The 24974-nt window shown below is 42.6% G+C and overlaps 1 protein-coding gene across 2 annotated transcripts; it reads right to left on the reverse strand.

Moving 5' to 3' along the window:
* Positions 1–1728: 1728 nt before the first annotated feature.
* On the reverse strand, positions 1729–17522 carry LOC131694758 (dynein axonemal assembly factor 5-like). Of its 2 annotated transcripts, XM_058983249.1 has the most exons (7): positions 17439–17518; positions 16555–17376; positions 15470–16499; positions 15233–15308; positions 14915–15024; positions 3749–4088; positions 1729–3020 (listed from the first exon to the last, which is right to left on the reverse strand). In XM_058983249.1, the coding sequence occupies exons 2-7, from the start codon at positions 17367–17369 to the stop codon at positions 2905–2907; spliced, it is 2487 nt and encodes an 828-aa protein (XP_058839232.1). In that variant the 5' UTR covers positions 17370–17376; positions 17439–17518; the 3' UTR covers positions 1729–2904. The 2 variants fall into 2 exon arrangements, with proteins under 2 accessions (XP_058839232.1, XP_058839231.1); XM_058983248.1 differs by having other exon boundaries at positions 16555–17522.
* Positions 17523–24974: the final 7452 nt, after the last annotated feature.

Raw genomic sequence — 24974 nt, forward strand, 5'->3', positions numbered from 1 at the left:
TAATGAGAAAAAGAGAATGGTAGTAGCTTTGAACAAGCCAAGAAAATCGTTTGAAACACCACGTAAGCGCAAAAAAACAGAAAATACGGAGGACAAGACACCAGTAAAAGCTGTTGAGGCAAATCAGTGGTCAACTTTGTCCTGCTTTATAACGGAAGCTTCAAGAGAATTTTTCACCATTATGAATATATCGACGGATTTTCTGTGCGAGAATCCAAAATATTGGGACAAAAATCAAGAATACCTGAGTGCACAAGAGCGAGTGAAGGCAATTGTAGTGGTAAACGATGTCGCGGAGAGGGCTGTGAAGCTTGTTACAGACTACAATAACAAAGTCACAAAGGATCCTGAGCAAAACAATTACCTACTACAAGTCATCGAACACCATAGGAATATTAAGCCCATGAAATATTAATTTTACACAATCATTAAATGTAAATAAAAATAATAAAAAAAACATTCTTTTGACTCATCAAAATGTACGACAAAGTTCTATTTTCAAAATATCATTTATTCGCAGCAGGGTTTGTAAACCAGGACTTCATTTTCTTAGGAATCCCGAAATTGGCATAGGCTAGTGCTATAATTCTAATGACACTGAGAAGCTACACTATCATGCACATTGATCTTATTTTCGCGTTACATAAGTTTTTAAAACTATTTTAGTATTTTCGGGGTCGTAGAATGTCAAGAAATTGCAGTTCTATTTTACACCAAAAAAAGAAAGGCAATATTTTAAAACTACCATATCTTTTCAACTACAAGAGATAGACATTCGATGTCTTTGGTAAAGTTACTGCATTTTATTCATTCTTAAACTTTGCCGAAGAAACCTACTTTGTATCTCTTTCATTTAAAAAGTTTGTTTCCGTAGTGTCTTTACAGTGATATTTGGAACATGGTCGTTAACTCCAAAAGATGCCTCATTTTATCCCTAAAAATTCTTGTGAAGAGACCAAATAGCTCAGATCAATGGTTTGGACACAATAAGAGAAAGTTGTAAAATTTGCATACAATTCGACCGGCAGCAGCAGTGGTGCTAGAATAATTGAATATTTTACCAATCGTCAGAGGACCAACCGGTTTTTGCTTAATAACTTTTTCCATGAGCCTCGGATTGTTTAGTGATCTTTGAGACTTTTTTTCCTTGTTAAATTTGCTATTAAAAACACATATCGATTTATTTTTAGGGACCAACGGGAGAGTTCTAGAGGAATTGTTTTGTAAAAGTCAATTTCCCCATAAGAAATCCCATATAAACTTTAAACCGCCGGCGCGAAAATATAGTTTCACCGATCGAGCTGAGATTTTGCACAATTGTTCTGGGACCCAAATGGAAGCTAAAAAGTTGCTCGGAGCAAGATTCTATTTTTTTCATACAACCATGTCCCACTCTATTGTTCATATGTCAGTGGCGCCATAATTTCAAATGTGGCCACAGTCCCAACGACAAATATATTTAAAATGACCGTTAAAGCGGGTGAAGCTTTGTTTTTGAGTGTTATGTCTGTTAGTCTGTGCTTAAATTCTAACTACAAAATCTGTCATCTTTGAACAGGAACGAACCATGACGATTCTATAGTTCAAACAGTTTAACAGTTCAATAAATATTTGAAAAAAAAGTTTGAAATTTTTATTTGGTTCTTATGTGAACTACATCTCATACCTAGACTAATAAGGTTGAATCTTTTTCCAGAAGAATTCTTTTGAAAAAATGGAAACCAAAAATTCAATTCAGTTCAGTTTTATTACAAAGCAGTAGGTTCAAATACTTCTCACATCAATCCGGTACGTCTAAACTATCCTCGCAGCCGTCGCCACCGCCAATCGCAGTCGATTTCCACGCCAACTTTGGCCTTCGTCGGCACGAACGTCGTTCCATTAGGTTAAAACGCACAAAGCATCATAGATAACTAAATTACATACAACATTTCCCATTGGTAAGGAGAAACAAGGTGCAAAGTGACAGTAAATACCAGATGCAAAAATCACTTCTATTCTTTCGCGCATTGCCTGCCCCACAAAACACAATTTCATCACATCACAAAGGAACGATCTGGGGGCAAAAAATTGCTAAAAGCTTTTTGGCTTTTTCCTTCAATGAACAGGACATTGTGTGAAAAGATAAAAAATAACACACAAAGAGTATAAAATTATGCGACATCACCGAAATAGGGATAAAGTATTTAATCGAGCTTTCACAATCCATAAGAAAAAATTGATTGATCAAGGGTAAATAGAATCGATAGCGTGAAGAACGCGAAAAAAAACCCACTCAGATGGATAAATTGAAGATGAACCAATAATAAATTTTATTTATTGATGCATTACTGACACAGCTAGAATGTGCTCAGAACGAAAATGGGATCGGAATTCATCAGATGCGACTGGGACAGGATTGAATGGATAACTTCCGCGTTTCGATTCCCTAGCACGATAGATAGAAGAAAGAAAATTCATAATTGCAATTACGAGTAAAAGGATGTGGCGTAGCATCAATTGCAACTCGATTTCGGCCGCTATGCCTCTGATGAGCAGTAAAAAGCTAACTGTGAAAAAATCCTTTGGAAATCTCTACAAAACGCAGACCAATTTCCCATGCCACGCACCAATTCGAATCTTTGATGCGCCGGCTTCATAATCAATAGAACAGAACGCGCAAAAAGAACAGAACGCGACAAAAAAGCTCTGGAATCCCTTTACACCTAGCTCCAACGAAACAGTGGCAATGCTGAAGATTACGAACGACTCGAACACGATTTGAATCAATTATCCTGATGGTTGTTGGTCGCCACTTTGTATTCGACCGGTACACGGTGATGCTGCTGTTGATGATGAGGATGATGGAGATGATGCTCTGCTATTTGAGGCAATATAGAGGGAGAGAGACAGACAGCGCAGTGTTTATGAACGAGCAAGGATTTCATCCAGATCCATCTTGTATGGGCATCCCGGAGCAACTTCATTAACCAGGCCTTTGATTAGCGCGCGATGATGAACGACCAGACGTGCGATGGAATCTGTTGAGTAAATTGGAAGAAATCAAGCGTTGGTAGAAACGGATTAGCAATCGTATACGCAGTGGGAGCTTAGTATGGTTTATTTGAAGTTAGATTATAAAAAGTCTCACGATAAATCTATTATTCGATAAAAGCAATGGTTTTGTGTTGATTTCTTAAAAACTAGGTATATGAATTTAAGTGCAAATTATTTTTTAAATAAATGTTCATTAAAAAATCGACGAATAAAGCACATGGATTAAGGAAGTAGTCTGCTTTACCATAACACAAAAATTAAATTTTCTTATTATTTAAATAGGTTTATAAATAATCTAATGCCGTTTGGCTTGAGCCCAAAATTGAGTCAGGTTACCATTCCAACCGCAGTCAGATCATACATTTTGACAGCAGTTGGGGTTAAAACCTGGCTGAATTTCGCTTCAGGCAAAACTGTTAATTTAAAAAAAACTCGAAAAAGGGTTACGTATTGAAGGCGCTTAAGGTTGACTTCTTTACCTTCGCTTTACTTAAAACCTGGTTCAAATGTTAGGCGAGGGTGAAGAAATCGACCCTTATTGAGCTATAATACCGCCATTTTGTGACATCTTTTAGCGAAAAAAATAATTTGGGCTTTTAAAATACGTATACAAATGTATCTTAAACTTCACGATCTCTAAAAAAATCGCGAGAACTTATTTTTGGTCTCCTACAGCACACGGCGAACTACATGAACCGTTCTGTTCACTTACCTATAATCACCTTCCGCAGTTTCAGTTCCGGATTTTCCAAGTGCAGAAACATGATCGTTAGAATTGGTTTGAGCGTTTCCTCCCAGTGCGTGTGTTCAGTTTCGCTAGTGCCATCCGCCTCCAGTTGTAAGCAACCCAAACATCTGGCCGCCACTTCGCGAACCTCCATGCTCGGATCGTCCAAACGAGTGACGATAGGGAATGCAATTAATTTCAGGCTTTCGAAATCTAGCGGACCCATCGCCAGCAGGGTCCTAAGCGCGTAGGCCCGTGTCGCGATACTATTGTCTTCGATTAAACCGACCAGGAGCTTGAGTCGCTCAGGAAGTAAGGTTATAAACTGGAAGATAAATGACATCAAAAGAAAAATGAATTAAATTAAGATTAAATAACGCAAGCTATTTCAATTCAGTTGATGGAAATTGACTATTATCTATGTTTTAATTAATTGCTTTTGAACGGAAAGCACTTAACCATCCATAATGATTTCTGATTAGGCTTCCAACGATAAATGTGGTCAAAGTTGAGCCATTTTCCGAAATAGTTTTACTATAGTTCAATAAAAAATAAAGATGCCCAATAAAACCGAAAACATCTGCTTCCGATCGATTAGATTTGCACGACAAGGTCAACCCGAATCTTCGAAAGGAAAACGTTATTTCGCATCTTACTGTGAGCAATCTTAATTGGGTTCGTCATAATCGTCGACACTGGCATCGGAAATAGTATCATACACGTAACCAGGAGGAAGGGCTTAAGGAGCTAAAGAAAAACTGAGTCCAGCGAGGAACGACTGGTTCACATTCGTGATCCATAAATTTTAGAAGTAAGGAAGAACATCTGATCACTGGTATGACATAACGGCATGTATATGAATGATAACGAGAGAAAAGTTAAGGTTGGACAGAGAATGGGCAAAAATCGAAAACGAAAAAAGCAGTTTTTTTTCCACACCGTTTGTTAGATCATCATCCCAGGAACCAAAGGAGTGACATTAACCCTCTTAGCAAAGTCACTCCCACCGATTTATTAAACCCCCGTCAAATGGAAATGGTTGCGTACGGTTATCCACGTTTCTTCCTTATTCAAGGTTCACAATAATCCGTTGATTAAATTATTCATTAAATGAATAATTTTATTGCCGTATAATTTTGAATCATCTTTATTTTGTACGCTGCACAGTTGGCCTGGCCGCTTTAATATGTGTCATATTCAATATTCATATTCAATATGTACCACCAACATAATAACAAGAAAAATTGTGGGAGAACGACTGCAAATTTCCAGGATCCCTACATGTATCGGCTGTGTATGTGTAGACTAGACTAGACTAGAAACCGTTTGTTAGATCATCATAAAAATCAATCAGCTTATGTAGAATGTTGTTACAGTACTGCTGATTGATTTTTATGAAGATCTAACACACGGTATGGAAAAAACTGGGGCCACATTATGCAACCAATTCGAATCGACTTTTTCATACAAGCTCGCATACAATAAACCTTTCGTTTCAAGATGCGTAATGTCACCCCTGTTTTTTTCGTTTTCGATTTTAGCGATTTTTTTTTAGATTTTTTCTCTGTTCAACCTTAACGATCCCCAAGCTACCGTTGGTAAGAAAAGAAATGATTCCCCGCCGCGAAAAAGAGATCTCGCGCAATAGTAAGTTGCGTGCAATTGACAGACACTAATAGTCGTTTAATATAAATATAGTTAAAAGACCGACGACTGCGTAAACTATCGCGTTGAGTTGTGCTTAGTAAACGGAGGCCCGTAACGTGCGTTTGGGCATGTCGGCCTCCGACAAAAACGTCAACCTTAGGGACGAAATTTTTATCTGGTTTATAAAATAAGTCAGGATAAGAGTGCCAGTTTCTTGCGTCGTGCTGGCACGGAAAAAATCCTTTCATAAATTCATGAAAAAAGATCACGATTTCGTGAACTGAAGGATTTACGAAAACCATGACCAAGTTCCCAAAGTTATTAAAAATAAACCTGGTATTAATGTAACTATCTGGGTTTCTAAAAAATTGGTTCGCTCCGAATATATACATGGCGTTTCATTCGAATGTTTGGTAGAGTTACCTTGGTTGTTCCCTGGATATGTTTAGTTTTTGTTATGATCTTTGTTCATAATTTGAGAATACACCACTACGTCAATAAAACGAAGTTCATGATTGCAGGAGCTTATTCGCGATTTTTGTGTGCGTGCGTGTTTTTTTATAGTAAGGTTTAAAAAGCTTCAAAAGCCTGGCCTGTAGTGTATTGGCGCTGTGTGGGACTCATGACTAAACAAGCCTTACCCTTCTTCCCCACGGATCTACGACATGGTATTACTTCGTGGGGGGATCGTTGTACAGTCGCCGCTCCTCTTTCTTCTGCTCTATCTCGCAGCCTCACCAGGTTCGTAGAGTGGCTCGACCTATGAGCTTTGATTTAACCCTCGACTCTTCTCTCGCTTCTTGTCGTCATCTATTACGTTTAGCTCTCGTCCTCGTGAGCCGTTTAGGTGCTGATTCCTTGAGCCATTTAGCTCAAGTTTCCGTGAGTCTTTCAGCTCCCGGCCTTATCACGATCTACACGTATAGTCTCCAACGGTGAACTCACCCTACTCCGACCTATACTTCCCTGACGGAGGAATTTCCTCCGACACCGATACTCGCTTCCCTGAGCCATTTAGCTCCCAGCTTTATCGACACCAGCTCGGATATTATCCTACTCCGACTGAGAGTCCTCCGGCAACGGGATTCCTCTCGGTACCAGTATTTGTTTCGTGAGCCAATTAACACCCTTTTTCGTCACGATACTGTCGGGTAGTCAACAGCGGCGGAACTAGCCTATCGTGAATTCCCAGGCGGTAGATTGCTCCCGATACCGATGTACCTTTCTGTCAGCCATTTAGCTCCCCGCTCCGTCTAATCGGTCTAGTCACCGGCGGTGGACCTAGCCTGCTCAACAGGCCAGACAGTAGGTGCTGAGGTCCGTCCAGCGGTTCCGGGTGGAGCGTTGCTTCCAGTTCACTGGCGCCCCAACGACCCACTACTAGCTATTCGACACGGTCTACTCGGTCTAATCCCCGGCGGTGGATCTAGCCTGCTCACGTGCTACCCGGTAGTGTGTCGAGATCGGTCCGGCGATTCCGGTGAAGCCTACCGTCCGGTTCACTGGCGCCCCGACGACCCAAGCCCGATGCTATGTCGCGTACTACTCAACTGGTCCTCGGCGATGAACCTAGTCTACATCGTCGAAGAGTTCCCCGGCGGTGGAATTTCTCCAGAAACACGATTTTTGGTTTCCCCGGGCGTTCTAGCAAATGGCGCTACTTTGTTGATCCCTTCGCCACTTCCTCTGCAGCTCGGAGAGTATACTCGTAACCACTCTGTTGACAGCGTCCCAGATACACTCCGGGCAAAGGGGTGACGAAGCTTGTCCAAACCGATGCAGGTACTTCCGGAAGCATCCGTTGCTGACCACCTCTACCTCGGTCTTGACGTCAGCCATCCAGGTTTCCACGATGCCTATTGTCTGTGCCGTCAACATCTACACCTCCTCAAGGGTTTCGCCGATTATCGTCAGGACAACATCACAGAGTAACAGACATAACACTTTATTCACAGTCCCAAACACTTATTTACTGGTGGGTTACCCCTCAGGTTTGGGAACAATTTTTCACTAGTGGTCTATCCCCCATATGCTTGTTCATATGTCAGTGGCGCCATAATTTCAAATGTGGCCACAGTCCCAACTACAAATATATTTAAAATGACCGTTAAAGCGGGCGAAGCTTTGTTTTTGAGTGTTATGTCTGTTAGTCTGTGACAACATCATCTGCAAAGCCGACGATCTCAACTTCACTGGGCAGTGCCAGTGTTAGCACTCCGTTGTACATTATATTCCAGAGCGTTGGGCCGAGTATGGAGCCCTGAGGTACTTCCGCCGTGACCCTAATCGACCTCTTCCCGATGTTCATTTCGTAGACCAGTACTCGGTTCTGGAAGTAACTTTTCAGAACCTTACATAGAAAGTACGGAATCCGCATTCTGTGCAGCGCTACGGCGATAACCCCCTGTTAGCACTGTTAAACGCGTTCTTTACGTCTATCGTTACCACGGCGCAGTAGCGATTACCCCTTCTGTTTCGCTTTAATGCTTTCTCCGCGTTCGCGATGACTGTGCGGATGGCGTCCACTATGCGATAGTCCGTTCTTACTTTCAGCGTAGGTCGTCAGCCTGTTGAGGATGACCCTTTCCAGGATCTTACCAAGAGTATCCAACAGGCATATAGGCCGACACGATGCTGGATCTCCTGGTGGTTTTCCTGGTGTTGGCTGCAACACCCGCTTCTGGATCTTCCATCTATCCGGGAAAAGGGCATCGTTCAGGCATTTCTTTAGGACTATCCTGAGCATGTCCGGAAACGCCAGGATCGCAATCTTGAGTGCCACGTTGGGGATACCATCCGGTCCGGGAGCTCTCTTCGCTTTCAGCCCTTTTGCCACAATAAGGAACTCGTCGTTGGAAACTCGATTGTCACCTGCATTTCCACCGTCTGCATCAACGTACGATGTAGGCGGCCGTGCGGTTGGCTCCAGCTTCGGGAAAAGGCCCTCCACGATAATTTTCAGTTTGTGGGCGCACATTTCGACTGGCGTCATTGGACCCTTGATCCTGGCCATACGACACGGTAAGCATTGCCCCAGGGGTTAGCGTCTACTTCTCTGCACAGCTCCTTATGGCAGGTGGACTTGCTTAGCACTATCTCGCGTTTAAAAGCGGCCCATAGCCGCCCGGAACGTTACCTTACACTCTCCTCTGACTGCCTCAGATCTTGCTCTCTGAACGCGTCTTCTGGCTCTTAGGCAAGCAGCCCGGAGGATGCTGAGCCTATCGCTCCACCAGTACACCGAACGCCGGTAGTTCCTCGGCTCCATATTCCTCAACGTTGTTACATCGCTACTGTTTCCGAAAGCTCATCGGCACTCGGAATTGGAATGACGCTGTTAGCACGAAGTGCTTCCACTAAAAAGGTCCTTGTCGAAGTCCTTTATTTTCCACTTCCGCTCGCCAGTCCTCACTCTCGGTGTTACCGTACAATTTCGCCGACCAATTGTATAGTGGACCGCTTGGTGGTCACTATGTGTGTACTGCTGACAAACTCGCCAATTCATGTTATCCATCGACGAAGGGCTGCAGAATGTTATGTCGATGATGGATTCTCGACCGTCTTTACGGAATGTGGTAGCAGAACCTTCGTTGAATATTCTCACATCCAGCTTCGCCAAGGCTTCCAACAAGCTGTAACCTCTTATGTTGGTCAGCCTGCTACCCCACTCCACGGCCCAAGCGTTGAAATCTCCTCCTATAATAACCTGCGTTCGCCCGACTAACGAGCCGGTTAATGCGTCCAGCATCCTATTGTACTGTTCTGGTGACCATCTCGGGGGAGCATAGCAGCGACAGAAAAATACGCTGTTGATCCTAGTGATCACGAAGCCTTCGTGTGTGTTATCAACCACCTCTTGGACAGGGAAACCGCCCATTACTTGTATTGCAGCCATCCCTGCACTATCCACCACCCAGTTACCGTTATCGGGAGGAACACGATACGGCTCTGCAATAATTGCAACGTCGCACTTCGTTTCTGTTGTCGACTGCCACAACAGTTACTGTGCAATGTCGCCATGATTGAGATTAAGCTGGGTTATCTCCATCCTCATTGGCCTGCCTTCGCCTTTATGTATGCAGGGCATTTTTCCGTCATGTGGTCGTTTCCGTCCTCCGGTTTGCAGATCATGCACCTTGGTTGCTTCGTGCAGTCTCTAGCAACATGCCCTTTTTCTCCGCATTTTCTACACGGTGCAGACCTGTCCGAGCCCTGGCAGTTCCTCGCCAGGTGTCCGAGGTCAAAGCATCTGAAGCATCGCTCCAACTGCTTGGAAACTCGCGGAGTGACTCTCATCAAGTACACCGACCATCCGACTTTTATCTTTCCGGTCTCCGCCAGCTTGTTGACAGCGGCCACCGGTAGTCGAATCGCCGCCGTTTAAATTCTTCCATAAGATTTCCAAATCCGGATAGCCACCGGTACATCCAGTTGGCACTGCTCGATCAGTGCACGCTTCAGTTCCTCGACGGTCGTTCTCATCTAGACCCTTGCACTCGACTACGGCTTCCTGCGATAGGGCTCTCACGTTCGCTTCGCATCCATACTCAAGCTCATGATACGTCGAGCTCTTGATGGAAGGATCCTTATTCAGCCCGAAGATCATCTCGCCCTTCTGAGTGCGCCTCGTTCTAACAACGTTCTCTCCCAACACCTTTAGCACTGGGTTCACTTCGACGATCAGTGCATCTTCTTTTGGCACCTTCTGACGAGCCGAAGGTTTTGCTTCCTTCTTTTGCTCCCTTTTTCGCTCTTCCTTCTACTTCTGCTGTTTCCCGTGTTTCTCCTTCTGACCTACAACGGTACTCCAGCTTTCTCCCGGTTGGGTGTCGTCTTTTTCTTCGGCATCAGACACAGCATCCTCGAGCGTCTGCTTTTTGGGTCCGCCTGGTCTTCCGTCTCCTGGCGAGGATCTTGTCCTCTTTGGGGTTACCGGAACTGGCGTGTTCTATACACCAATCTGCTTCTCCTTACCCTGCTTCGGAGGGGCTAGGAAGATTGTATCCTTAGCCGACGCCAATGCCCACTCAGCTACATCAGCGTTGCCGTGTCATACTCATACACGGCAGATAGTAGCGCCTTCCGGTGAGGTGTAATTCATCCCGCTCTGCTGTAACATGATTTTCTATGCTACTAAAATCTTAGCAGCAGGGAGGTCAAGCTAGTGTTGACACTATCCTTCATGGAGAGTAGTGTTCAGAGCCAGATCGGCGTAAAATCGGGAATGCTCCAACCGAACCTAGTACCACCTACCAAATGATGACGAGTTTCGAACGTGCTCGGAGACCTGCTAGGGTTTTGTTGGGACGGAGGCAGCCATGCTGTTAGCCTACTCGCCATTTCAAGTCGGTGTCATCCTTCCTTACTTAGGGAGTAGAACAGCACGCCTGTCAGTCCAAAGTCGCCGTCCAATTCGTTATCCGTGTCCTGTCCGTTGATGTTCGCCATAATCAGGATGTTACTGGCGTCGATCCTGATGTGCTGGTTGGCAATCTGGTTGGGCTAGAGTGCTTTTATTGCTAAGATCTTAGATTATTGGAATCTTAGGATCTTAGCTGAAGTGGCACAGAGTCGCTTCGTCGGAGCTGCTTTCGAAGTAATGGCTTTTTTAGAGGTTTAGAAGAGCCCAATCCAAACCCCGCCGTATCCTAGCGAAACTCCCCAACTCGCAGTAGGGCTGAGGGGCGGTTCGTTAAGACTCTTGTCCTTCCTGTCCCTGCTGCCCCCTGTGTGTGCGTGTGTGTGCAATCCATTTCCCACTTCCCGGCAGTGCTTTTATGGAAGAAACATGTCTGCATCTATGTATTGATATATTTGTTTTCATCCATAGATATACACATGTTTAGCCCTGGAAACGAAAGGCGATAGCTCTACTGTACATCCAACGACACATTTCAAGAATGCCTGTTCCTACACGTACATCCTAAGGCCACCTTCATATACAATAAGCGCCGTGCTAATACATCCACGTATCAATTGGATATTTGTAATATATTCGCACTTTCAGAATGAAAAATATTTTTTTATTCTTGCACGTATTTACAAAAAGGAAAATATTTGGAAAAGTATACAAGTATCGAAAAGTGACATGAAATGATCTATCCAGCTCTGAATAAATAAATTCATGAGATTTCTGTGAAGAATTCTCCTCCGTCCGTGAAATTGTTGCATCAGCTACTCAGGTCCAGATGGCGCTGTAGGCGTTAAGGGGAACAAACGAACGTATTTTTTGGCGACTTGCTTCACATACTTCAATGGCAAAGTTGTGACGAAAAATCTATGCAAAATCACACTTTTTTCACTATATTTCAACTTACTAACACGTAACTCAACAGGAAAAACGATTGACTTCATTTTCCTGTTTAATATACTGTATATCACGGGAAAACTCTGAAAAATATTGAACTAATTCAGCATTTTTTATTAAAAACATAATGATTATTCTTCAAAAAACGTCGATGAATATTTGAGAAGGGGCCCTAGTCAGCCGTACGACGCAACTTAGTCGCGATGCTCTTACAAGAGCGTTGGACGACACTGATGTCCATCTTCCGGATACAATTCCGGATCCTGGTGGTCAATTGCTTCGCTTCCTTGGCCCTCCAATTATTTTTGTACACTAGGACACTGAGGAAGCCGAAAAAATCCTCAATGGGATGGCACTGGTGCAAGTTGGTTGAGTTCCTTTCTTTTGGCACGGTATCTTTTTCTGCTCAAGACTTCTTCTTGGCGCTATGGGAAGACGCCTTGTCCGACCAGAAGACGTACTTCCCATCCACATGATGCTCTTTTAAGAACTTTCTCAAGACACTCCTCCTGGTACACTAGTTGATTGATGGCCAGACCGCTCTGCTTGAACCACGACTGTGAAAACCCCCTGTCTCATATGGCGATGTACAGTATAACTTTTTTTTCAAATTTATGACTAAACTTATATTTTACTTCGGGGGGTGTGGCCGACTTGTCGCTGGAATAGTAGCTGTCATTTCCTGGAAAGAGGGTCGTCATCCAGCACGAATGACATGCCGCGGTAGTTCTTCGTCATCCACCAGCACTGCGATTTCACGATCGCTATCTGCTCATCCGCACGAGACTTGGACCATGCTCGAGGAGGACCTGCAAGCGCTAGGAGTTTTCGAGCGACGTGTGCTAAGGACGATGTTCGGCGGTGTGCAGAACGGTTGATGTTGATTCAGTTGTATCATGAAATTGATGTTGAACTAAATAAATGAATGAATCTGCTCAGCCGTGTACTCAGGGGGACCGAGTCTTCTTCCGACAGATGATGTCCTCCATCTTGAGGGTTTGGCGAATCAAGGTATGGGAGCAGTGATATATTCGGCCGGCGTCACGCAAACTAGTTCCGTCCTTGTTGTCGAACAGCTTTTTCAACTCTTCTTTCTTTTTCTTCGTCATTATCTTCGCCGGACGGCCGCTACCGGCCTTCCGCTCCACGCTCAAGGATGCCAGGATCCGGGGAACTGTACTAACAGGCACGGTTTCCTCTCGAAAAAGGACTACCGCAAGCTTTTTTCCACGATGACCACGCGTTTCGTAAAACCGTACAACACGCTCGAGCTGTGCTTGCTGTTTCGATGCCATCTTCGATTGAGCTGACAGCACCCGAGCGACAAGAAACATGCCATTCATTTCTAGGGAGCTCAGAGAGCAATTCTCTTGGAGAGAAAAAAATACACTCTGTACACCCTTTATTCAGCAGTAATATGAGAAGTGCGGTCACGCAAGTCGACAGGCGGTAAAGAGCGAGATGAAGCAGTTGTTCTACATTCCGCAACATGACGCAGTAATTTGGAAGGTGTTTTCCGTATGGTGCAAGGTTCACCGGTCTCAAGTGCCACAAATGGGCACGCTACTAGTGTAGCGGGTAACACCGAATCGTTGCCCCTTTAGCTACAGGATGAAGTTTCCGTCCGACAATGAGACAAACTTCCCAGGGGTAAGTAAGAAATTTGTGAGAGTTCGATAAATCTGCGAAGATTGTTCGGATCAGCTGACTAGAGCGAAGTCCCATAATTTATTAGATTAGTGGACATCAGTGTTGCCACAATTAAATCTGTACCGGGAGTTGAAAAATCTTTCCTATCTGTACTCTGCTATAGGAAAATCTGTACCGGATTCTGTACCGAAACAATAACAAGGTTGTTTAGAAAAAATCATTTTTCTTATGCATATTTTTCATTTGGGGAAATCAAAAGAAATTTTGACTCTTCTCTTTCACAATAAACCTCTTCACTCCTATGTGTTTTGCGCCCATGTGTGCATTCTACTCCATGGCCGCACACCTCAAAGAGTAGAAATAAAGAGGCTCTTTAGTGTGCATCATGGTCCCATGCGCACGGAAGCAGAGAAGACAACCAAAAAACATTTTAAAAACGTTCTTCCGATCAATCTTTATCTGAATCTGAATAGTTTGATTCCCCTTCCTCCCTGTTTGCCAGTGAGGGGAGGCACAAAAAAGTGGCTCTTCAAAGTGACTCAATGTGCGAAATTTTGCATCTCTTGGTGTACAGCTCTTTCTCTTTTTCGTTTTCAAGTTTCTCTTTAGGCGGGTGATCTCCACATCGCAGTGTTCTTGTGCCGCTCTTTTTTTGTGTTTCGCTCTTTGTGCACATTATGGGATGCATCGCAAGGTTAAATTATTTTACTCATCTGTCATCTAAAAAAATCTGTACCAATCTGTACTTTTTTACAAAAATCTGTAATCTGTACCGTACAGAATCTGTACCAAAAACGCTTCAAAAATCTGTACCTTTCTAGATAAATCTGTACTTGTGGCATCACTGGTGGACATACCGTCTCACCTATTTATGACGCTAACGTACGAGTCTCAGCAGTCGACGAAGTGGAGGCGCTCACTCTAAACGTGATCTCGGATCGTTGAGGCAAGAGAACGATTCTCCTGTGAGCCATAAGACTAAGTAGGTAGGAGACTTGATCTAGTGGAGTCATTGTGTCCGGCAAGGGACGAATTCACCAGGTCTGGATACGCAGCCAAGCTTCTTACTTACTTAGTCGACTATATTGAAGTTGATCGCACTTCACAGGGTGGTATTGTCTATCTCGAGATAATCTAGCATTTCGTCGAGTTGTTTCTATATGGGAAACAAACGAGTTGTTGCTATAACAAAAACATTCTTCGAAATGGTTTCTCACTCGCACTGATGCAAATTAAATGGGCGCATAATTTAACGCACGGCCCGGTGACGCATGGCTGAAAAGTCGCAACGTGGATTTAAGAAAAGATTCGCAATAATAGAAAAAAATGTATGCCACTGACACACAATTTTCAAACGGGATTCAGAATTATTCAGAACGGAAACGCTTCCGCTACACCTAAAGCCGTAGTGACCTAAACTACATCAAGATGTAAACTGCCGATAATCGCAAGTCAGTCCCATAATTCTATGAGATTTACCACCCACATGAGACTGACTTACGATTACAGGCAGTAAATGCTTAGAATATGAAAATTGTGATACTTACAACAGCATTTTCAACTCCCTGTGACATCGAACAGAAGCAAGCTGTAGCCATCGAGCGAACTGACTCAGCACTTCTACCTGCAGCCCATACCATGTTCGGGGCAATTATATCTGTAAAAAAAATAATTTAGAGTATTTTAGGGTTTAATGCAGTGATTGATTTGTTCGGTTAGATTTTTATAAGTCTGTCCAAGAGAATGTCTAGTTCGGCGATAGAATCTAGTACCGCGTTAGATTACTACAATCTACATATTTGATGAACAACACAGATTTAAAACGTACAGTTTATCATTATCATAAAGGGAAAATCCATGCCAACCTTCGATAAAATCTCGTAATAGCATAATCTGCTCCGCTGCCGGAATCAACATTGTTTCCCTCCACTGGAGCAATGCCTGCAAGCCATACGAATCCAGAAAAAAGAGAAACCACATGCAAAGACAAAGCAAAAAGAAATGTGATTTATTTTCCATCGACGATTACCTCTCCTTTCAAAATGTACTTCGTGTAACTCGTAAAGTGCTGATGAAAAGGAAAAGCAACATTTGCTACTCACGATAGATATCGAACTGAAAAGTTTGATTTTTCCCTGAGGAATCGCGTGCTTCAGTGCAGTTTCGAGTACCGTCTTGAGTATTTCGTGATAGGACTTCCTAAAACCACACATAAACACCAACCCCGCCAGTAGCACGATGCTGTCCGCTGAATCCGAATTGGATGATTCCAAATTCTCCAAAGAACCACAAACGTCTGCCAGATGACGCTCGTGAATATGTGCAATTTCGGAATCAAGCTTGAACAGAACTTCTAGAGCTCGGTCTCGAACTGGACCGACATCTTCGTAGCAGAAAGCTGCTACTTTCAGTACTATTGTATAGAGCATTTTTTCCACCTTGAGCTTATCGGTTTCATTTCCGAGACCGTCGATTTCGTTTGCGCTAAACACTCGGTGATAATCGGTGACAAGTACATTACAAAACTCTAGCAGTTCCAACTGGTAGTTCTGCTTCAGATTGTGACAAACTTCGGTGTCCGTTAGAAGAGACGCGATTTTCACCAAGTCTTTGAACTTATCTAAGCCAGCAGATTGATACATAGTCTTAAGACATCTTAAATGCCCCAAGGTTGGGAATTTTTTGAATTCGACTAGTGCATGTTTACTCCAAGTATTGTATTCTAATAAAATACCACACAGTCGAGCTGCTTTTAAAGCTTCATTCACCACCTGCATATCAGCGTCCATGCAGGTTTTGCAAAGAACAGGATTCACTTCCAGAAAATGTGTCGAGAAGGCCTTCTCGGAGTGGAGAATTACCAACTTTAGAAGTTTGGTAGAATGTAACCTGATACCCTCTGTCCACTCTTCCATTTCGTGAAGAATTAAATTGACTATTCTTAGACTGCGTTGAACTATTGCCCTGCAGGGGAGCGTAGGTCTTTCGTATTCTTCCGGGTAGTTTGCTGGAGTTTTGTCAATCAGTTTCAATTTCGAAAGCTCCGTCTCATTTTCTGTGTAGTACAGCTCACCGGCTTCTTTCCACCGCGGAAGGATGTCCTCGTTAACCACGGGTGTCTCATCGGTCAGGCTAAAAGCAAACAATAATCATTTACATTCAAATAATTGGTGATACCATTCCTTACCAATTCAAAACCAGCGGTAGTATCCGGGGAAACAAAGAATATCGATCTCTCAGTTTTAACAGCATCATGCATCCAACCCTGCCGCAGGTCATCCGAACAAAGGGTACGCTGTCCATAAGAAGAGGTGAAATATCGACAATTATTTTCATCACGCAATCCGAGTTCGAGCTAATATGAAGTGACAACATGCCCAGCGCTTCGATTGCAGCAATTCTGTTGGCCGAATGGCGATGCTTCAATATGGATGTAGCAGGACTCACTAAAGCTTCGGCACGGTAGTGCATACTTGGTGTGGACTCCGCCAACAACTTTACCAATTCACAGCTTTGTTTCTGCACTGCCGGGTAAGGATCTTTTAATGTCTTCACCAGAATATCAATTATATTATCGTAAGACTTTAGCAGTGGATCTCCTCGAGATCCTTTCGGATCGGCGTACTTCCGAACGATACTATTCAGCTGTTCCACTAGTTGTAGACGGATTTCTTCACTTTCCTCGTTTATTTCCGATTGGCCAATCCGGCGAGTAATAACTGGGACGATATAGCCTAAATAGAAATCGTTCGCGGGTAGTTTATCCAACAGCTGTCCTATCAGGGTGATGGCCAAATTTCGAATCATTTCGAACCGATCAGCGTAGCATCGTAGAATGTGTAAATACGTGCTGTCGAAGATTTCTGGCGCCTGTGCTGCAGTGAGCTTCTGACGAGCGAAATCCAGAAACTCTTTTAGGGCCCGTTGGCGTACCATTCTTTCGGGGCTTTGAACGTTGCTGCAGAAACTGTCCACTAGATTTTTGTGCTCGTTTTCGTCCATTTTTCAACTGGAAATGGCGACACCTTCTTGAAAACAAACGGGTAGGTATATATCGTGAGTTATAACTACTTTTTTCAACAACCATAGCAACTGTTGCTATTGGAGAATAATGGATGAAATAAACACCCACCGGGGGGTTTCACGTGTTTTTGGTTTTGTTTTGATTGCGAATAGTGCGCGCTAAAGGAATAATAAAAATATGCGCAGGCGTATACACTGAAAACTATATACAGATATTATTACGAAAATATGTCGGAGTGATGGAGCGGCCAGGAGTCGTTGGCCCAGAGAGTCACTTCAATAAAAAAAAATCATGGTTCAGTTAAAAATTCGTGCACCTCAGGGAATTTCGGGATTTTGAGCCGGATTTTGAATATGGAAAATTTTCCGCCGTAATTTCTTCAAACTGTCAAAATAAAACTTCTGATGCTTCTAAAAAATACCAGCTGTTTCCGAAAGGCATAGATTTTTAAACATCGGAATAAATTCATGTTGAATAGGGTATGCGGGTTACAGCATTTTTTGATGCGGACTACAGAAAATTTTCCGCCCTAATTTCTTCAAACTGTCAAAATAAAACTTCTGATGCTTCTAAAAAATACCAGCTGCAGTGTTACGAAATTTCAAAATCAGTTACCTATTTCTGCTTGCATTTACCGAAACCGACATTCAGATTCAACGCCTCCCTCATTCATTTTTTATTATGTGGACAGTTTCAAGGCAGAAGTTAGCATCTTCTACATTTTCGAGCATAAGGGAACTGCGTAATCTATATTTGGTGCACTTTTGATCAATAATCCCTCTCAGAGCTAGAATAGAAAAAAAAATCACTTTGCTTCTGAAACCGAACATGTCCGTACCTGAAAGCGCTGCGTCGGCCGAACGAATGACGATTGAAACGAACCAAAAATTTCATTCATCGCTGCGGGCGTGAAATGAATTTTGTTTTCTTTCAAGTTCAGGCAACGATGTCAATTTTTTTAAGCTCTGACCAGCTGTTTCCGAAAGGCATAGATTTTCAAACATCGGAATAAATTCATGTTGAATAGGGTATGCGGGTTACAGTATTTTTTGATGCAGGTTAATACTTTTAATTTGTTTCCTTCTAGGACAATAACAAATTTTAAAACCCATGACTCTAGTACGACTCTATAGGTTGCTTTATCAGATTTATTATAGTATGCAATTGAAACTTCGGATTGCAAGCTGCTAGTGGATTACAAAAGTAGGAAAACTGAATTTTATTTGTTTTTTTTTTTAATTTAAAAATCAGAAAAGACTAATCGAGGTTTAAAAATAATATGAGTGCACTCATAAGGACGCCCGCCATCAATACACTGAGATAAATTCTCCAAATTAAAGATCCCCATAGTCGGTTGATATAGCTTTCCAACCCAACACTATATATTCCATTTTGTCGGCGCACTTCTACCCTCAATAAGAAATTAAGATCACCAGAATCCGTAATTTCCAATCTTTTCTTCAATTGTTCGTTCACTATTCGAATTTCTTCTTCGTCTTCACATTCAATCACTATGTTATCAATATACATAAAATACACTGTAATTTTCTTCCATTGCTTTGTGTACACACATGGATCATTTTGGCCTTGCCTCAAACCCATTCCCAGCTAACCAACAAGCAGTAGTGTATGCAGTAAAGTAGCATAAAATTTGCATTTCAGATACTTCTTGCAGTATATTAGCAACAAGATCCACAAATCGATTGCACGTCGCAAACATCGGTCTTCATAGCGATACCCAGACGTCGTTGCCATAAATGTTGCCATATTAGGCGACGCTAGCATTACCGTTTCCGGAAATTGCTTGAGCTGGTACAGCCCATCTTTACGTTGTCCCACTAACACTGCTTTCCCTACTCTCAACTCTCGACAACCCACCTTCTCGAAAATTACAGTAAAACCCAAATCTGCAGTTTTACTCACCGAAAGCAGCCTTCCAGCAAGCGTCGGAACATGAAGCACGCTGCCAAGTTTAACGTTGATGCGAGCACCAGCTTCGTTTTCGAAAATCAACGTACCTGTGTCACAACCAGGCGATTTGATGAACATTCTATCCGCCAGATACACAGTGGCCATTTTTGAACTGCCCAGCATGTAGGAATTAGCATCAGAATCAAGGTACCAAAAACCACTTCCAGCCACACCAGCCATCAACCACAGCTCCTGTTCACCAACGGTACATAGTACATTTAGCAATGTGTGCTTTCTCCGACGTTTACGTTTTCAGTCGGTCTTACTTTAACTTCCGGCAGTCCCGTCGAAAGTGGCCTTCTTTCTTGCAATAATGACAAAGATGTGTCTTTTTTGCTTTAGGCTTTTCACTCACTTTTGGTTTTCCAGATCTAGTAACAAAAACCTCAGATGAAGCGTTCTCAGTACGACAGCACCCTTTATCCAGAAGCCTATTTATTACGAAATCCACTGCGAGGTCCGTATCAGGGCGACTTACAAGCGCAATAATGAGGGTGGCGTAGAATTCAGAAAGACCAGGCAGCCTCAGAACAAACCAAAAATCTTTTACTTCTCCTAACGCAACCAACCGCAAATGCAAAGAAGTCATCTACTTCAGCTGATCCGCCATCTAGTATCAGGTTTAAATGGGACATGATCATTTTATTCCCATGATTTGCGAAGAAATAATGGTGTCAGAGATTCGAATAACAGAGTGAGGGTAAAAGCCAAAATACTTCGTGCGCGACTGGCATATTTTAAACCCTCCAGTCATTCATTCCTCGGCACGGAACTACCCCATAGAAAATTTGACATTTGTTAAATTTCCCAGCCGACCGACGAAATCCGGTGGTTTGGAGTAGACCGATTAATTGACCGACTAAGTTGGTGTTCGTCAGTGAACAATTGTCGTCACCATCGCAAGATTTAATCTGTGTAAATCTGATTCCAGTTTTAAACTACCAACTAATCGATCGATTTAATTGGTTAAAGTAGACCGATTTTAGCAGATTTCGTCGGCCGTATTTAATCGGGTGTCGCGTTGGCAGACGTGCACGTTAGGCTCCCATAAGAGTCGGTGCAACAATCGAGCGATTAATTGGTGGCATAGTCGGCCGATTGTGCCGACGCAAATCGATGGGATACATCTTTGTCGTGACGCTTGGAAGCCATTTTGGGGTTTGCTATAATATTTGCAGTCGATCCGCTCGCTTCAAATATATAACACAGAATGAATCGCTGAACTCAATTCAAAGCTTAGCGATGAAACGATCATGGTATGTTCTCTTTCCAATCTGCCATCATCCGTCTCTCTCAATCGTGCCCGTCGAACAAGGCGTTTACCAGCTGCTCGTTGGTGTGAAGCAATTTCAGCGCGTAAAACGCCCAAGAGGAAGGGGCGTAAATTTCGTCTGTTGCTTTACCGGAGGATTTAGACGATACAATTTTTCGTAGCTCCTTCCGGTAATTTGTGCGAAAGCTGTTGATTTTGCGTTTCACATCTTGTACACTCGCTTCCGGCTAATCTCTTTATATACCGGAAGTAACTTCTCTAAGGCCTGTTTTATTGGTTTTGTTCATGTAGTGTGGATGATCTGAGTTCCACAACTCCGGGAGACCTTCGAATGTTTCGATAAAACTTGCAAGTAAATCGTTTTTTGATTGCTCATTTTCAAAATCCTGCATTTTTAAAATATTCCAAAATGACTTCCGCCTTGCACGATCGAATAACAACTGCTGCTTGAGATTTATTTAAGTCTGTGTGTGTTAACAGTTCGCACGCACACAATTGAAAGTTCCCCCTCCCGAAGCAGTATAGCGGGCTTTACACGTTCAATATTTTTGTCAATACTAGACAGTATTGACTGAAGTATTGTACGTGTAATGGAAAAAAAGTTGTATTGACGACATACATTTCAAATGGGATTGACGTACTGAAGCAATATCGTCAATACTCGTATTGACTAAAATAATGAACGTGTAAGGGCCGCTTATTGTCAGAATTGATGGGAAAATCTGTTTTTTGTCAATATTTACGTCAATCGAACTTTTTTTCCATTACACGTTCAATACTTTTGTCAATACTTGCTAGTATTGACGAAAATATTGAACGTGTAAATATTTCTGCTCGTATAAGGTCCGCTATAAGGGCCCCGTACACGAGACGTTAGTAATGTCATTACTGAGCAGTAATGTCACTTTTAATGAACGTGTAAGGCGAGTTATGATGGAATTCTCATACAATTCCAGTAATGACACTACTTAGAAATGACACTTTTATTGCGCGTGTAAGGGTCCCTATAGAGCGCACAAAGGCGATTCCTTGACAGAGAACTTCGGCAGACGTCGCTTTTCAACTTCCGTCAGCAATACGTTCGTCGCATGCTTAAGAAAGTTGCGTTTCGTTTACACTGAGTAAAATTATCTGTTGAATTAGTTTGAGCCGTTGCTGCATGATAGTATCAGAAAGATGCTGAAATCATCACCTAATTATTATTACTATTATACAGTTCGATTCGCATTATTTTATTCTCCTCATATACCCCACAATCTTGACTTAGGAACTCCCGTTTTAAAGTTGCCTTCTATAACGTGGGAGCAGGAACCCAGTTGCTCAATTCTTGGCCGGATGTCACGCGGCCTTTGGGCAGGTTCGTCTGTACACATCGAAATTTGATAGACAAAACCCAGTGAAACTGCACTGATCCGCCGAAAGCCTCAGCAAATACAAATTTGTATTTGATCTCTGCAAACCCCTAGCCAACAAAAATAGTCGGAAATGAGCTGGAATTTCGGCTGGTTCCAGTTAGCACTCCGGCTCCAGTAACACAACCGGGCTCATTTCCGGTTGAACTTCACTGCACGGTAAAAAAAACTTTACCCATTTTATGTGTTCAAATTGCCCATTTTCAGAAGTTATTTGAGCTGTCAAAAAATGGGTATTTTTTTGTTTCTAACAATGAGTACTTTTTATCCATTCCACAACTACTCGATGAGGTAATGTCAATGGGTATATTGATCTTGATAATGGGTGAAAAATCCTTAAGAATTCTTTCAAGTGAGTTAACCTGCAAACTAAGGGTCGTAGTGAAACCTGCAAATTATCGCCCTGCATCGGAATCCGTGGCGGAAACGGAACATTTCGGCAATGCTCCGAAAACAACGCCTGTTTAGACTATTGAGGATGTTGAAAATATGCGCCAGTTCGGCATTTTTAGAGCAGCCAAAAGATCCAGCCATTAAATGTATATCCAGTTGGCGGTTTTTTTTGTTAAGTAGTTTTAGAATAGGATTTCTATCTAGATTCCTATACTTTTATAAGGAAACAATAATGTAAAATGAATGTTATTTTATGTTTTTTTTTAATTCAGAAATAATTCTATTGACAGTATTTTTCATTCTGGCGCGAATTTCAGCCTTTATCCAGAAGCCTATTTATTACGAAATCCACTGCGAGGTCCGTATCAGGGCGACTTACAAGCGCAATAATGAGGGTGGCGTAGAATTCAGAAAGACCAGGCAGCCTCAGAACAAACCAAAAATCTTTTACTTCTCCTAACGCAACCAACCGCAAATGCAAAGAAGTCATCTACTTCAGCTGATCCGCCATCTAGTATCAGGTTTAAATGGGACATGATCATTTTATTCCCATGATTTGCGAAGAAATAATGGTGTCAGAGATTCGAATAACAGAGTGAGGGTAAAAGCCAAAATACTTCGTGCGCGACTGGCATATTTTAAACCCTCCAGTCATTCATTCCTCGGCACGGAACTACCCCATAGAAAATTTGACATTTGTTAAATTTCCCAGCCGACCGACGAAATCCGGTGGTTTGGAGTAGACCGATTAATTGACCGACTAAGTTGGTGTTCGTCAGTGAACAATTGTCGTCACCATCGCAAGATTTAATCTGTGTAAATCTGATTCCAGTTTTAAACTACCAACTAATCGATCGATTTAATTGGTTAAAGTAGACCGATTTTAGCAGATTTCGTCGGCCGTATTTAATCGGGTGTCGCGTTGGCAGACGTGCACGTTAGGCTCCCATAAGAGTCGGTGCAACAATCGAGCGATTAATTGGTGGCATAGTCGGCCGATTGTGCCGACGCAAATCGATGGGATACATCTTTGTCGTGACGCTTGGAAGCCATTTTGGGGTTTGCTATAATATTTGCAGTCGATCCGCTCGCTTCAAATATATAACACAGAATGAATCGCTGAACTCAATTCAAAGCTTAGCGATGAAACGATCATGGTATGTTCTCTTTCCAATCTGCCATCATCCGTCTCTCTCAATCGTGCCCGTCGAACAAGGCGTTTACCAGCTGCTCGTTGGTGTGAAGCAATTTCAGCGCGTAAAACGCCCAAGAGGAAGGGGCGTAAATTTCGTCTGTTGCTTTACCGGAGGATTTAGACGATACAATTTTTCGTAGCTCCTTCCGGTAATTTGTGCGAAAGCTGTTGATTTTGCGTTTCACATCTTGTACACTCGCTTCCGGCTAATCTCTTTATATACCGGAAGTAACTTCTCTAAGGCCTGTTTTATTGGTTTTGTTCATGTAGTGTGGATGATCTGAGTTCCACAACTCCGGGAGACCTTCGAATGTTTCGATAAAACTTGCAAGTAAATCGTTTTTTGATTGCTCATTTTCAAAATCCTGCATTTTTAAAATATTCCAAAATGACTTCCGCCTTGCACGATCGAATAACAACTGCTGCTTGAGATTTATTTAAGTCTGTGTGTGTTAACAGTTCGCACGCACACAATTGAAAGTTCCCCCTCCCGAAGCAGTATAGCGGGCTTTACACGTTCAATATTTTTGTCAATACTAGACAGTATTGACTGAAGTATTGTACGTGTAATGGAAAAAAAGTTGTATTGACGACATACATTTCAAATGGGATTGACGTACTGAAGCAATATCGTCAATACTCGTATTGACTAAAATAATGAACGTGTAAGGGCCGCTTATTGTCAGAATTGATGGGAAAATCTGTTTTTTGTCAATATTTACGTCAATCGAACTTTTTTTCCATTACACGTTCAATACTTTTGTCAATACTTGCTAGTATTGACGAAAATATTGAACGTGTAAATATTTCTGCTCGTATAAGGTCCGCTATAAGGGCCCCGTACACGAGACGTTAGTAATGTCATTACTGAGCAGTAATGTCACTTTTAATGAACGTGTAAGGCGAGTTATGATGGAATTCTCATACAATTCCAGTAATGACACTACTTAGAAATGACACTTTTATTGCGCGTGTAAGGGTCCCTATAGAGCGCACAAAGGCGATTCCTTGACAGAGAACTTCGGCAGACGTCGCTTTTCAACTTCCGTCAGCAATACGTTCGTCGCATGCTTAAGAAAGTTGCGTTTCGTTTACACTGAGTAAAATTATCTGTTGAATTAGTTTGAGCCGTTGCTGCATGATAGTATCAGAAAGATGCTGAAATCATCACCTAATTATTATTACTATTATACAGTTCGATTCGCATTATTTTATTCTCCTCATATACCCCACAATCTTGACTTAGGAACTCCCGTTTTAAAGTTGCCTTCTATAACGTGGGAGCAGGAACCCAGTTGCTCAATTCTTGGCCGGATGTCACGCGGCCTTTGGGCAGGTT

The sequence above is a fragment of the Topomyia yanbarensis genome, unplaced genomic scaffold, assembly GCF_030247195.1.
Source record: "Topomyia yanbarensis strain Yona2022 unplaced genomic scaffold, ASM3024719v1 HiC_scaffold_137, whole genome shotgun sequence".
Lineage (NCBI taxonomy): Eukaryota > Metazoa > Arthropoda > Insecta > Diptera > Culicidae > Topomyia > Topomyia yanbarensis.

Excerpts from the sequence above, each read along its gene's own strand:
- LOC131694758 (XM_058983248.1), bottom strand. The coding sequence starts at position 17,369 with ATGGACGAAAACGAGCACAAAAATCTAGTGGACAGTTTCTGCAGCAAC. Across the intron at positions 16,500-16,554 it reads CTACCGCTGGTTTTGAATTG|CCTGACCGATGAGACACCCG; the intron begins GTAAGGAATGGT and ends GTTTGCTTTTAG. Across the intron at positions 4,089-14,914 it reads AGGGAGTTGAAAATGCTGTT|TTTATAACCTTACTTCCTGA; the intron begins GTAAGTATCACA and ends TTTATCTTCCAG.